Consider the following 15,914-nt stretch of genomic DNA (forward strand, 5'->3'; position numbering starts at 1 on the left):
AATGTGTCCCATGAGTGATAAACTTTTTCATTTCACCTCAAATGAACGGTGAAAAGTTATAATTTCTTTGCTTTTCATTGCTCCTCTAACTTTTCACGCTTTCTTTGCTTGGAAACCAACTGGGCTTAATTGTGTAATTTTGCTAGCCTAAAGAATGTATATAGATATATTAGATATTAGATTAGATAAAAAAGTGAAATGACAAAAAAATCCAATTAAAGAACCCTTGTCACCAAACTAAGATATAGTTTTTTTGGTCAATTGTGGTATTTGGCTAACATAAAAAAATATATAGATAAATACACATAGAATATAAATATTAGATGTAGTTATTTTTAAGATTTAAAAGCTTAATCAACATATCTATGTTCTTTCTGTTTTGTGTTATCATATATATGTTATTGCTTTTTAAGATTTTAAAAGTTATTTAATATATTTATAATTATAAACATTGGTACAAATATTTATAATTATAAATTTTAATCAATATATGTATCTTTTTTCTGTTTCTTGTCATTAATATAAATATATGCTATTTTTTTTTCACAATTTAGAAACTTATTTTTTAAAATACATTTATATTATATAATTAATAGTATTATCGTAAATATTTATAATTTTTTATAATAATAATATTAAATAATTAATCCTCTGGAATAATATATCCCAACTCATGGAACGGATACATCATGCGTTACAAACGGCGTGGAGTCTTAAACTACGAAAATATCCTCATAACCTTTCCCATATTACGTTATAACCATTTCGTTGAAGAAAAATACAAATGAAGTTCTCTCTCCCTCTTCGGTTTTCACTTAACAGAGAAAGAGAGAAAACAACTATGCACAGAACTGAGAGAGAGAGAGAAAGCGCAACACTCACAGAGATTGGAAAACCCTAGGTTTTATTCCTCTCGATAAGTTCTCGAAGTAGATAGATAGACACATAGAAAAAGATATTTTTTTTCCTTTTTTGTTTTTTCATGTTTGTGTTCTACTTTTGGGTTTGAATTAGGGTTTTGAGGGATGAGTTAAATTCGGTTCGTTTTGAAATTGGAGTTTGTGATTGGGTTTGGGGCATCTTGTGGATGATGGTTTTTCCACAAATGAATTTGAAATTTTGTGATGTGAGTGAAGTGGGTGCTTTCTAGGGTTTGTGTTTTGTGTGTGTGGTTTCAATGGGGAGTATGAATGATTCAGACAGAAAACGACGTCATTTTAGCTCCTTGTCCCCTACACCTGCAGCTGCTACTGCCAAGAAGCTACCCTTCTTGCCCGTTTCAGAAGACAAAAAGGTGCCTGTTTTTGTTTTTTTTTCTTCATGATTTATTTAGTTAACTTTTTCCTTAATATCTGAAGCTTATGTTTCAAATATCTAATTTCTAATACGAAGCATGTGACTGGTTTCCTGTTTTTCTGGGGGTTAGTTTTTGTCCCTTGTGATGAACTATACGGTTTTTAGCCTACTTTATTGAGAAAACTAGTTCAACTTGGTTTAATGTTTTGACTGAAAATTATGTAAGATGCATATGTTTCTACCGAAAGTAAAGCTTGATTTGATTTGGTCTGAACCTCTGATTTAACCACAGAGCAATGCTGTCTGACATTTCTGTTGATCTGAACCTGGTTTTAAGCAAATGCCCTATGTAATTCGTGTATTAGACATATATCAATAGGTTCTTCTACTATTTTGTGTAATTCCTATAATGGATGATATTTTAGTTTGTTAGTTAGTGCATTAATGGTTATAACTCTATGCAACGCTTTTTTAACTTTCTTTTATGCTTGATTGTTTTTTGATTAGTAGTATAACCATTATTGCACTCACTACTCACTAGATTTGCAATAAAAAAGCAAATTCTTGGAGTTTTATCCAATAATGCACTCACAAATCAATGGTTATAACATATGCTATTGTGTTGCTCTAATCAATTTCAATATATATTTATGGCTTTGGGTTGCTTTGGATATAATATTTATTTTTTATGGTTGCATTTCCCTTTGCTCCTAGCAATCCCCTTACTAACTTTGAGTTGAGGATGAAAATGATATTGTTGTATGGGAAGTGAAGATTGATCTGTTACTCTTACTCTGTGAGGTAGTACTTTTACTGGTCTAAACTGCAAATTCTTTTACTAAATTCATTTGATTCCTTGATTAGCAATGCACACTGCTGAGTAATTAAGAAAGATAAATTTATGTGTATGTAGGAAAATGCTGATTTAGTTCCATTTCTTCTAAAACTAATGCTTATACAATGATCCTGAATAAACGTTATTACCCTATTTTACATCATGGGACTTTAAAATAACAACAATATCAGTAATGTATCTTGTACAGCATATGCATTTCATTTACTGATTTACTTATTACTGATCCACTACATAGGAAAAACTGAACTAATAAGCAGTGTCACTGTTTATATTTGAACTTATGCTTTATCTTCTTATGTTGCAGCTTGATATTGTTGTACTTCAGTATCAAAATCAAAAGCTTACACAAAAATTAGAAACTCAGAAGTTAGAGTATGCAGGTCTTGAGAATAGGTTTTCTCTTCTGAAGGAGAGTCAAAAGTCATATGATTCCACTTTAGCAGTGGTCAAGAAGTCTTGGGAGCAGGTAATTGGCTCCCATTTCATTTTTGCTTATACTATTACTGTTATATACTTGATTAATTATTTTTCAATGATTTGTATCACAATGACATCTGGGTATTGTCCATCTTGTGCTTAGCTGGTTGATGATCTGGAGTTGTGTTCTGAACGTACGAGAGAGTCAAGCAGAAAAATAAATTCTAGATTTGCATCAATCATGGAAGGTGAGATCATTTGCAAATTGCGATTGATTTTTTTTTTTGTCTTGTTACAAGACTGATTTAATTCTTCTTTTTATTGCATGCATTGACACTAATATATATTTTTTGTTCAAATAACATCTGTTCCATAATTTTTCTTTATGGTGGAAAGGATTGAAAACTTTGTTCAAAGGTTTCAGTTTATATAATTTGATGAACATTAACTGCTAGCAAGTTGGTTCTATGTATATTCTATAAATTTTAAATGAACGGATTAACGAAAGACCAAATCATTTTGCAGAAAACATTACTTTCTGTAAACATTAATTTTATACTTCGCTTTTGGGGTTTATAATTTTGCTCCTTCATAAGTGTGACCTAAAAGTAATATTTTACTTGCCACATTGATGTGAATTGAAGTCAGGAGGCATAAATGAACTGATTAATGAAAGACCAAACCATTTTAGAGAAAACATTACTTTGTGTTGGATGTAGCTACAAACATTAATTATATAATTCTCTTTTGCGGTTTAAGTTTGCTCCTTCATAAGTGTGATCTAAAAGTAATATTTTACGTGCTTCATTGATGTGAATTAAATCAGAAGGCATTAAAAAAGGTAAACTAAAATTTTGGAGTTTTTCTTTTAAATTGGCAACATGCATCTCATGCATGCATTACTTTTGGGTTAAGCATAAAAATCAATCAGAGTAATCAATTGTATGCTAACTTTCCAGAAAAACCAACCACTTAATGATCTCTAGTTGTGTTCACAGTTTCTTTTGTTCATGTATCAATGAAAGCCGTGTGATTTATCATTCTTGCAAGAGCTTTTAAAGCTCTTGTGCTTGTTTGGATTACTTTCTTTGCTTCAAATTTCAGCCAAAACTTTTCTCTTAGCATTTTAGGACTAGAGCTCTAGCACCGTCTTTGGATGAATTTGGATGAGTCTATTCATAGATGTGTATAAGTTTAAAGAGGGAGAGATAAATTCTAATGATGAAACTTAAATTTTATTAAAATGAATTGAATTGACTACAAGTACAGTGAACTCCTATATATATATATATATATATGTCTAGACCCATTAGTTAGAAACCTAACTAACTTGGCAAATCACTAAACTGCCATGCCATCTCAGCATAATAGAGTCTGACACCTTACAACTATTAAAGATACAAGATACTATTACATTTACAACTTGTACTCCGACAAGATGTAATGTGATTCAATTGATTAAGATTAGGAATTAATAAACTGGAATGTGAATCCTATTCTGATTTCTGGATTGGTAATAGAAATTAGAATAAAATGACATTGAAAGCAATTTGTACTTTGGTGTGTGAGAATGGGTACTATTTAGTGTAGGATCTACTTGATGTAAATGAAATAATTGCTCTTAATTAGGTTAGGAAAATAAAATAAAAGCTTAACTATTTTTCTTCCATGTATATATTCAATACATAATTTGAATGCACATTTTTTATAGCAATATTCAAGTTTCTAGAATGGTACTTGCTACTTAGTATCATCCTATAAATTTAGAAGGGCTTATTAGGAAAGAAAATATCTATTCAATATTTTTTGGAGGACTGAGTTCTTATTTTTTAGAATAGGAATGCTAAACACACTCACACCGCATACACTTTACAAAGTCTAATTTTGGAGGTCCTTTATTGTGGTACTGTGCTGCCGCAGTTCATGCACCTTCTTTACTGTTATTGTTTTAATTGTTGTATATCTTTTTGAGCTTATTTTGTTTTTAAAATTATTTAAACACGATTAAAATAAATAAAATTCTGAAAAATAATAAATGATTTTTTAATCTTGCATTGATTGCAAATTTTGTAAGATTGTGATAAAAGAATAAAGATAGAAAATTGGAAAAAAAATACTTCTTTTCAAATTTGGTGATAAAATAGAAACATAAAATGTGTAAAGAAAACTTTGTTCACTTTTAACATTATTGATAATTAATAATTTCTGTTGTTTAAAATATTTAAATGTAATATTTGTGTTCATATACGATAAAAAAATAATAAAAGTCTAGAAAAAAAACTTTCTTTTCAGATTTGGTGAAAAGTTGAACAAGTAATCTCATTTTAGATTATGTGATAAAGATGTAACAATATAAAAAAAATTAAGTTTTCTTCAATTTGATTTCTTTTACCTTGACGTAAAATTACAAATTTGTAAATTAAAAAAATGGTATAGATATATCATATATGTTTGGTCTCTAAACCATGACCTTTTATGGAATAAATTCATATTCATTTTTGTTTGTTTTTTTTGTCCATGAAAATATTTGAATTATTCATTTGTTGTTCCAATTCTGGTATTGGGCAACCTATCATATTATTCATGCTCCAAGCCTAATAGTACTGAGCATGAAGTGTATTGGGAAAAATCCAAGTCCTACTCCTACATTGACTAGAGATAGGGCCAAAATAGAATGTACAAGTGGGGGGGCAACTCTTACATGAAATAACTTTTGTGGTTGAGTATTGAGTTAGAGCCTATACCCAAAATTGTATTGTTTAGGGGTTTATTAGACCACCCATAGATGTCTAGTCCTGTAAACTTCATGCTTAAGATGTCTAGTCCCTGATATGAGGTGTGTGTGTTGGAGATTCCACATCGATTAGTGATGATGCCAAAGTGGTAAATATAAGTGGGGGCACAACTCACCTCATAAGCCGGTTTGTTGAGTTGAGTTAGGCCCAAACCCAAATTTGAAGATAGTATTAGAATCTATCTAAGATTAATTATTTGCCATTGGAATATTTACAACTTTGTAGGGTTGCTGAAATTATAAACTTTTTCCATATTCTAAAATGCAATAGTAGATCAATTTACTTGAGTATAATTGTTTGCCATTGAAATATTTCCAACTTTTTAGGGTTGTTGAAATTATAAAATTTCTGTGTATTCTAAAATGACTATAGATCAATTTACTCGAGTATTCTGAATTTTATAATAGGTAACCTTTTTTTTTTGATCAGTAAAGATAAATATATATATAAATCTGAGTACCAGAGGTACAAAGGTTACAAATTTAGGAAAGACCATACATTTGGTTCCAATTATCAGACTTAATGTAGTCTTGATAGGAACCAATATCTGGATACAAAGATGAGTGTAATTTCTACTGTTAGTCTATGTTGCTAACCTCAGCTAATAAACAAACCCTGTTCTAAGATTACTAGACCAATGATTATAATGAGTTGCAAAATCCTTCTCCAAACTTCTAAGCCATGTCCAGAGTAGGAAAGCTGCGTCATCCATCACTTTGTTGCCATTTATTCTCTTACAGTGACAGTATTTTTGGCAAACTTTAAATTCAATAGTGTTCGTAATCAATAGGCTTACTGGTAACTGTATTTCATCCGTGGCATTACATTATTGTTGGTTGCCATGTCTGTATATTATAAATTAAGCTGTGAAGATAAAGTGATAAACTTGCTGGAAATATTTTATTTTGAAGGGAGAATCCCATTGGCTGTTACCACTTCTTGTTTACTTATTTTGGAATTAGGTAAATAAAAATTGCACTAAGTTGAGTTAAAGAGATGATATATAGAGAAAGTTTTGAAGTTTTCTATTCATATATTGTCTTATTTTAAACAACATATGTAATTGAAAGTGTTGGATATTTGTTTCTTATTTTAAATTTTAATATGCCCCATATTGGCCATATTTTCTTAATCTGTTTGGGATACTTACTTGGAACTAATGGCCTGGAAAGATGTTTGGACACTTCTGTTATTTTATTTATTTGTCTCTTAAACGTGCAATAATGTGTCTATTTTTCAAGACTCCCTTGAAGTTTGAATTATTTTCAGTGTATGAGTGTTGGTGCTACCTGTGTTTCTGGGGATCGCAAAATCTCTCTTTGAATTACTTGTTTTTTTTTTTTTTTTTTTTATATATTATGCCAGAAGCTTTATAAGTCTGAACCTTGGAAAAATGTATATCTAATGAGGATCCTTTGATCTATTTGCCAGATGGCAGTCCATCTACTGTTCAGGATGTGTTTCTTAGCCGACTAATGCAAACTGATGCAACTGAATGTGCGTCCACATATAATTTTGCAAATCAGATGGAAGAGCATAGAGAAATTACTACTGAAAAAGCTAAAAGCATTTTAAAAAATATGGTGACAGCTGTTAATAACCTTTGGGTTCTGATGGATGGATTGCATACTGCATTTTTGAAAAAGCTTCCTGGAGGTGGTAAGATATGAGTGCTTGTTGTATATGATTGTTGAATTTTGGGCTTATTCTTTCTGAGCAGCCTCTCTGCTTTATTGGTTACACTGCTTGTTTATAGATTTGTGTAGGCAGAAATTGTCCTCTGATCTTGAGGTGATAGTTAAAAACTTGAGATTGGAATTCAGTGAACTTCATTCAAAGCACAAGTCTTTAGCAAGTGAGTTCCAAATTCAGAGAGATCTTAATGCCAAAAATAAAGCTGACCTTGAAAGATTAAAAGGTAAATTGTCTCTACTGTGTCATTTAATCCCTACTGTGAACTATGAAATCTTGACGTTACTTGTTTCAACCATGAAATTTTGTGTTAAAATCATATAGAAATTTCGATGCTTGTAAAGTATGGAGAAATTTCGATGCCTGTAAAGTCCACATTTCCAATTATTTAATTGGCAGAAAGGAAGAAAAAATCAATGTCAATGATCTGCTATTGTTTGAAATAGAAAAAATAAAAATGACACGTATAAAAGCTTTAAGCTCTCAATAATGTGTCTGTCTTCCTGTCTTTAATAATGGAAATCAGTGCTTCTCTAAATCACGTGTACGATAGGAAAATCGCAATATCTTATGCATTTTGGAAAGCCTCCTGTGCTGCATCAGAACTGGAATCAGTATTTGGTGGGATCAAGTGGTATATCGAGTAAGATTGCAGGATCATGGGATCTATGTGTGTCCAGTCCTGCTCTGTTGTTTTACCTGCATAGCAGGTTGGGTTTTGCGACCCACTTCTCTAAAGCAAACCCACTTATCTTGACCTATTTTCCTTTAATTTCTTGTGGCCTCTTATTCCCATGCTTGTGTGCATTTCTCTGCATCTTCACACTCTCCATCCTTCTCATTCCCTGTTCTGTCCCCATTGTTTGTGGACTTATGGACTTTGGTCCTTGGTGAGTTGCCGACTGCTTTGGTCTCTATTCTCTGTTCCTCTGCTTTGTGTTCTGGTCTTTGGTCCATATACTTGTGTTCTGAATATGTTGTCTTTGGCCTCTATTTCTGTGTTCTTCATTTTGGCTTTTGTGCTCTCTGGTTTTTGGAGGACATATTATTGGGGTAGAGCAATAACAAAAAGGAATAAAGGGAAGAGAGAAAAGGCAAAGTGTTTAACGTGGTTCAGCACACAATGTATGTGCCTATGTCCACGGCTACAACTAGGAGAACTTTTATTTCTTGTGTACATAAAAGCGCTTACAAGGTGTCTCTATATATAACACTAATGAGACACAAGTTTTTACAAACCAAGCGATGTGGGACTAAGACTACAAAACTCTAACAATCCAAGCGATGTGGGACTAAGACCACAAAACTTTAACAATTCTCTCACTTGGGGTCTAAGTTCCACACTCTAGCAGTTCCTTGTAAGCAATAAGTTCATCGACTCTTTACCTAGTGTAGCGCCTTCATCTTCAATTATCCTTGAAGGCCAACTGAGACAATGCAAAACCTCAGCTTGTCAGTTGTAACAACTTTAGTCAACATATCTGTTGGATTCTCTGCAACTACAATACTCAGAATAACTTTGATGGTAGTCATCTTTACAATTGGAGAGAAAATCTCTGTGAAATCAATTCCTTGTTTCTGCTGAAACCCTTTCACCACAAGTCTCGCCTTGTACCTTCTTCTATCGTCAGATTCTTCCTTTAGCCTATAGACCCACCTATTCTGTAACGCTTTCTTTCCTTCTGGCAATTTAGTTAAGGACCATGTCTTATTCTTCTGAAGGGATGTCATCTCATCTTTCATTGCTAGCTCCCACTCAATAGAGTCATTCCCCTGCATAGCCTCACTGAAACATTCTGGCTCACCAGCATCAGTTAACAACAAATAATGCAATAAAGAGGAATACCTATCTGGTGGTACTGAAATTCTACTAGATTTTCTTGGAGGAGTTGATGGTTCTGGTTCTGATTCAACCTCTATGCCTGTACTCTGGTTTCTGTTGGCTACATCACTTTTTGAAATTTCTTCAAGTGTTGCTTTCTCAAAAATTTCTGACAGTTTACCTGCACATGTAGATTCTGCAGAGAATTCGTCCTTATAAAATAAGTTCTCATTAAAAGTAACATTCTTGCTTCTGATAACTTTCTTGGTTTGGTCATCCCAAAACCTGTAGCAATACATGTCAGATCCATAACCAATAAAATAACACTTCCTCGCCTTTGGATCCAATTTATCTTTACTATTAGAGTTTATCAGTATATATGAAACACAACAAAAACTTCTTAAATGTGAAAGTTTTACCTCCTTTCCAGACCATACTTCTTCGGGCAACTGATAATTCAAAGGAACTAATAGTCCTCTATTGATGAGATATGCTGCTGTGTTTATTGCTTTTGTCCAAAATGCTTTAGGCAAGCCAGATTGGATCCACATACACCTTGCTCTCTCGTTCAAGGTTCTATTCATCCTTTCTGCAACACCGTTTTGCTCAGGTGTTCTTGGTATTGTCTTGATCATTCTGATCCCATGTTCTGAACAGAAGTCTTTAAACTCCTGATTATCATACTCCCCGTCATTGTCAGATTTCAGACTTTTAACCTTTAGATCTGTCTGATTTTCAACTTCTCTTTTCCATCTTTTAAACACAAAAAACACATCAGATTTATTTTTAAGAAAATAAACCCATACCTTTCTGGTAGAGTCGTCGATAAAGGTGACATAATAGCGTGAGTTTCCAACAGATTTCATTGGGGCTGACCCCCAAACATCTGTGTGCATCAATTCTAGCTTTTCAACTTTAGGAGTCTTCCCTGCCCTTGAGAAGTTGACCTTTTTCTGCTTTTCAAGGATACAATGTTCACAAACACCAACATCAACATGCTTCAAGCTTGGTAGCTTACCCTTTGCTGTCATAAGCTTCATTCCCTTTTCACTCATGTGTCCAAGTCTTTGATGCCACATGGTTGAATTATTGACAGCCTTAGTAATTGTTACCATATCCTCATCTACAATCATGTAAAGAGATCCTCGCTTCTTTCTACGAGCCACAACGAGATTGCCTTTTGTTACCTTCCAAGCTCCATCTCCAAAAGTGGTGTGATGCCCCTCATCATCCAACTGCCTTATAGATATTAAATTTCTCTTTAAGGCAGGAATATGTCTGACATTGTGCAATGTCCATAGGGATCCACTGGAGGTCTTGATGTCAATATCACCTCTTCCGACAATGTCCAGAGATTTTCCATCTGCAAGGTAAACTTTCCCAAATCTTCCAGAAGTATAGTTAGACAACAAATCTTTACAGGGAGTGGTGTGAAACGACGCACCTGAGTCCATGATCCATGAGTTAACAGGACTATCCAAACTGCAAATTAATGCATCATCAAGTTCATCAGTTGCTGTATTTGTGGATTCATCATCATCGCGCTTCTTGTTTTTGTGCGACTTGTTCTTCTTTGGTGCCTTGCACTGATTGCTAAAGTGACCTCTCTTGTCACAATTCCAGCAAGTAATGTCACTGTGAAATTTTCTCTGACCTTTTCCCTCTTGACTTTGATCTGCCTCGACCATTTTGACCCCTCTGAGTAGTCCTTCCCCTGCCTTCAGTATTCAATGCTAAATTGGAAACATGACTTGAAGATTCTCCTGAATCTCTCTTGCGAACATTTTCGCTTAAGATCAAGTCACGGATGTCACTAAGCTTTAATGTGTTCTCCCTTGTAGAATTACTAACTGCAGTAACAGTTGCAACCCAACTATCCGGTAGTGATGACAATAGAATCAATGCCTTCACCTCATTCTCAAATTTAATCTGAACTGATTCCAACTGGGAAAGAATAGTATTAAATTCATTAATATGAAGTGACAGAGATACGACCCATCTTGAGGTTGAACAACCGGCGCATCAAGTATACTTTGTTGGCTGCCGACGGCTTCTCGTACATATCTGATAATGCCTTCATTAAGCCTGCAGTAGTCTTCTCGTTTACGATGTTGAACGCGATGTTCTTGGCTAATGTCAATCTGATCACGCCAAGAGCCTGTCGATCTAGCAAGTTCCATTCTTCTTGCTTCATGTTGTCTGGCTTAATCCCTGATAGGGGCTGATACAACTTCTTCTGATATAGATAATCCTCTATCTGCATCTTCCAAAAGTTGAAATCTCTGCCATCGAACTTCTCGATCTTGACTTTCCCCTCTTCTAATGCCATTGCTCCCACTGGCTCCTCTAAACTGAGAAGACTCCCACTAATTCCTTTAAACTAAGAAAATCCCGTGGAGTAACCGAAAGCTCTGATACCAATTATTGGGGAAGAGCAATAACAAAAAGGAATAAAGGGAAGAGAGAAAAGACAAAGTGTTTAATGTGGTTCAGCACACAATGTATGTGCCTACGTCCACGACTACAACTATTGGGTGTTTTCCAATAGACCCTATAGAAAGATGATGGTCTTGCCGGTCTTTATTAATTTGTTCCAATTGATGCTCTTCCATTCTCTTGAAGCTCTAATGCTGTTGCCTTCATTCTTTAGTTTAATGGATGTGAGCCTATTTGTCTGATGTTGTCACTGTTAAAATAATTGATTTGAGAGAAAGAGAAAGTTGAGTAATGAGTTCAATACTGAATTCAATGAATGGGATATTACAATGAGATACTTAAAACTGAAAATAGAAGTGCTGCAGTTGGCCTATAACTGAAGCCCTATTAGCAGAAACCACAACTAAAGTTTTCTATTCACATATTAGTATGCAACAACCCGAACTTATATTCTAACAGTCACTAACAGGGAGAAGCTTCTATGACTCTGCTTTATGCTTTTTAACTTTGGATACGTGATGAATAATCTGATTTTGACTGTTAACATTTCAACATTTTAATAGTTGAATGATCAATTATGTTTATCATGTAAAAGATGTATTGTATATGCATAAAGATATAAGGATGACCCTAAATCCATTGAAATTCCAACAACACTAGACCCTACTTTGAGAAAGATAAGGCAAGCCACATTTGTTTTGATCCATAGAAATCGAAGACAGGTATACCAAGGGGTTTAAAACAACTCATGTACCCTGCTCAACCAATTGAGGTAGACTCCCTTGGTATATGCCAAGCCATATGAATTATGATCAAATAGAAGAATCCTGTAATTTTGTGTTTGCACTGCTATTACCTGGTTAAATTGGATGATTTTTGTTATTCAAATGGGCTGGACTTTGTCAATTCTCAGTGAGGTTATAACATATTGGATATGTAGCTTGCTAACTGAAATTCTTATCTTTTCTTTCTGCTGGTTAAACTATTCATATTTTTGATAGCACATTTGATGTCTTATTTTTTCCTCCCTAAATTAAAATGGGAATCAGACAGTCATTGCAATTCTAGTGTTTGGTTCCATATGGAGTGATTTCTCATTTTATTTAATTTAGTGTGTCTATCTTCATTACGTGGAATTAGGATGTGATGGACAAATAAATATAAATGAGTGATTGTAAGTTAAGGAACTACACAAAAATGAAACCAGTGCCACTCCTTTTGTTTGAAAGAATTGCAGAATTTAAAATTTTATTCATTTATTGTAATTTTAGATCTGTTTCTTCTCCTTGATTAACATAGGAAATTAGGAATTCTCTATTCGCATTCTTCTGCATTTGAGCTTGGAATGGACCTGCAATCAAATATGTTCTTAGAGTTTAAAATTTTTATTTTTTCTGATTGGAATGCTGATTGGGTAATACTTGAATTGTTTTTTTTTTTTCTCAATTACAGGGGTTGGGTATATTAACCTAGTTTAAGGAAGACAAATAATCTGAAAGAGATCTCTATAAAAAAAATAGAAGTTTAGGACAAATTGAAAAAAAAATATTTCATCACCTTAAGAAATGAATTTTTTTTCTTTTCAAGGAATTTGGAAGTAAATCAAATCATGGTAAAATGTTAATAAATAAAATATGACCGTGTTAATAGAATTGATTTGCTTTTTGGAGAAATGGTAGAGTTGTCTTTCACTTAAGTTCCTCAAGCCTGACCTAGATCTTAGCATGACCCCAGTCGGCCGTTCCTAGTTGTCTGTAGAATTTCAGGACAGAAATTGAAAAAAAAATTTCATTTCTTATGAAATGAAATGTTTATTTTATTTTCAAGGAATTTGTAAGTAAATAAAAATTTATCATAAATAGTTTAATAGAATTGAATGTGACGGTGTTAGTAAAATTGAATTGCTCTCTGGAAGTTTTGTCTCACTCAAGTTCCTCTAGCCTGACATAGGTCTAAACAGAACTTCAGTCATGTGTGGGTATCCTAGGTGAAAGCTGAGCCCCCTTTTCAGTTGCAAACCCCTCTTTTTGTAAGCTCTTCCTGGTCTTCCTAGAATCATCATCTTGGAATCATGAAAGGTTGTCAAAATATGAGGTATATTGTGGTTAACTGCCTAGCCCATGGACCATGTAGCAGGTTGTGTCTGGCTTTGTTGGATGAGGATTACACCCGACTTTTGCTAATAGGTTGGATAACCTGGTGAGGGAATGTATTCCGCATGATTCAAATTACTATTTGGTTACAACTTAACAGTGATGGTATAAAGAAGAGCAGAACTGTAAATGTGAAGGAAACCATAAAAGAGTGAACGGAGAATGAGAGATGCTAAAAACATGGAAACTGCAATTGGGCCACAGTGGGTCTAATGGGAGGGAAAAGACTGGCTCATTTCTTCTCATTTTCGCTATTTTCTTTAAAAAGATCTGTCTTTTTAGAGTTTTAAAGAGTCTGGTCCCGCATAACCTTACCCAGTTTTGGTACGTGACCCACTTTGCCAGCTGCTGCTCCAGACTTGTGCAATTCAGAATCAATTCACAAATCATGGCATTCTGGAGTGATACAAGCGATTTGCTTGTGATTCATACCCAAAAATGATTCAACCTTCAGCTTGAATCGCCTACCATGAGACTCGTAATGTATAGTACGATTCGTATCGCAACTCATACAATATTTACTACCATGGGTTTACTAGTAGTGTAATATATTGCTTTTGGTATTTTCTCAACTGTCCAGTTCTTATATAGTTAGGTTGATTTACTTTTCTGTTTGTTCTCTTCATCTTTCAAGACTCTTTTATACATATTTTTGCCTTATTTGGTTGCAATTGATGGAGATGTATATAATTTTGTTGTTTTAGACAGAATTTTCACTTTTAACATTTATATTCCATTGCTCTGTCTCAAAAGGACATAGGAAAAGAGAAAAGAAATATCTGCTTCTACTAGTTATCTATTTTATTCTTTGATGGTTGGCATGTAATGTGCAATATATTTGTCTTACTCATTGATTTACTTAGGGGAACTGGCAAGCACTGTCAAAGAGTTAGAAGAAAGCAATCACAAGCTTGCAACTCTTAAGGCAGAGAGAGATGCTGCAAAAGGGGTTCTCCCACTCTTAAATGTTGGAAGTACACACATTCCTAGTGATAAGATCAAAGACAAGCAAAAGGATTTGCAAGATATGGAATCTACTTTGAAGGAGCTATTGGTATTGTTCTTGGATTCTTTGATTTTGTTTTAAGATTCATAGGATATTGTACCTTAATTGTTGAGTTTCTCAGGACCAAGGTTCAGCTCGATTAATGGAACTGAAAAGTCTTCACGAGGAAAGAATAAGAATATTACAGCAGTTGTGTGATCTACAGGTATTTTTTTCCCTTAATACTATGTACTCCAGTATTTTAACTAGTATTTTTTTCCTACAATGCATGTATGTGTATTTTCTTTTTGCTTTTATAATGTTTGATGTTAATGATTGGATCAGAACACTTTGAAGAATTTGAAGTGTATTACTTCTTCCCATGCTTTCCAATTGGTTAGAGATCAGATAGAAAAGTCGAAAGCAGAAGTCCTGGAGTATCAGGCCTTATATGAGAAACTACAGGTTGTAACTGGTCGGTAGTTTCATTTATACCTTTTGATTGTTGTCTCTTTTGCTAGGATATATTTCTGATGATGAACCCCTCCTTCCAAATCAATTTTTTTTTTTTATTCATAGGTTGAGAAGGATAATCTTGCATGGAGGGAGAGGGAGTGGTACATTAAAAATGATTTAGCAGATGTTTTTCAAAGATCTGTGGCAGTTTCAGATTTTAGGGTGGCTGATCTACGCTTTGAGATACAGAAAAAGATAGAGGAAAGATATGTGATTGAAAATAAGCTGAAAGAGGAAGCAAGAGGGCCTGGTTTGGATTCCTTCTCCACCTTTTTCTGTAAAGCATGCTATCTCTTCACTGTTTGGTTTTATTATTCGTGATTCCTTTTGATTTGGCTTTAGGAAGGAAGCAAATTATTGCTGAATTTAAATCTCTGGTTTCTTCATTTCCTGATGAAATGGGGTCTATGCAAATCCAGCTAAGAAAATATAAAGAATCGGCTTCAGATATCCATTCACTGCGTGCAGATGTGAAGTCTGTTTCTAGTATTCTTGACAGAAAGGTTGGTGTATTTGTTTACATGAACTGCACATTTGGTAGCATAAATTCACAAGCCCTGAAAAGTTTGTTTTTAAATAACAGGTAAAAGAATGTGATGTATTTTCTGTTAGGTCTGCTGGTCAACTTGCTGAGATAAAAAGACTGCTTGGTGTGGTATGTTGCATTTGACTCAAAAACTTCAGCTGTGCTGCATTTGTGTGGTTTATTTGAGCTTGTGTCATTCAATGTGTTGTATCATAAAACATTATTTGATATTCTTTGCATTATTGACATTTCAATTTACTTGGATAATATGTAGGGATTATTAATTTGAATTATTATGCACTCTGAAGCATGGGTACTCCTAAAATCATGCCACACGTATTGGGTACGGTTACTTGTAAATAAGTACCGGATACGTACCAATATTTTTTTTAAAAAAAAATTGGGTACTTTTTGGGTACG

General features: G+C 33.8%; 1 protein-coding gene across 3 annotated transcripts in view; it reads left to right on the plus strand.

The window, feature by feature from the left end:
- Positions 1–797: 797 nt before the first annotated feature.
- The window catches only part of LOC114373477 (E3 ubiquitin-protein ligase BRE1-like 1), a 35,294-nt gene continuing 20,177 nt past the window's right edge, over positions 798–15,914 (plus strand). For 2 of the 3 annotated variants that reach the window (XR_003658407.1, XM_028330939.1), the window contains exons 1-11: positions 798–1,294; positions 2,457–2,618; positions 2,733–2,817; positions 6,796–7,023; positions 7,121–7,282; positions 14,331–14,521; positions 14,595–14,678; positions 14,798–14,917; positions 15,032–15,218; positions 15,311–15,471; positions 15,552–15,623. Coding sequence is in view for 2 of the 3 variants with exons in the window: in XM_028330939.1 (XP_028186740.1) it covers positions 1,178–1,294; positions 2,457–2,618; positions 2,733–2,817; positions 6,796–7,023; positions 7,121–7,282; positions 14,331–14,521; positions 14,595–14,678; positions 14,798–14,917; positions 15,032–15,218; positions 15,311–15,471; positions 15,552–15,623 (1,569 nt within the window). In the remaining variant the exon portion in view is untranslated. Of the gene's footprint in view, positions 1,295–1,966; positions 2,098–2,456; positions 2,619–2,732; positions 2,818–6,795; positions 7,024–7,120; positions 7,283–14,330; positions 14,522–14,594; positions 14,679–14,797; positions 14,918–15,031; positions 15,219–15,310; positions 15,472–15,551; positions 15,624–15,914 lie in introns of those variants that run through there. The other variant, XM_028330940.1, reaches the window with a different exon arrangement.

This window comes from Glycine soja, chromosome 11, assembly GCF_004193775.1.
Source record: "Glycine soja cultivar W05 chromosome 11, ASM419377v2, whole genome shotgun sequence".
NCBI classification, from domain to species: Eukaryota; Viridiplantae; Streptophyta; class Magnoliopsida; order Fabales; family Fabaceae; genus Glycine; species Glycine soja.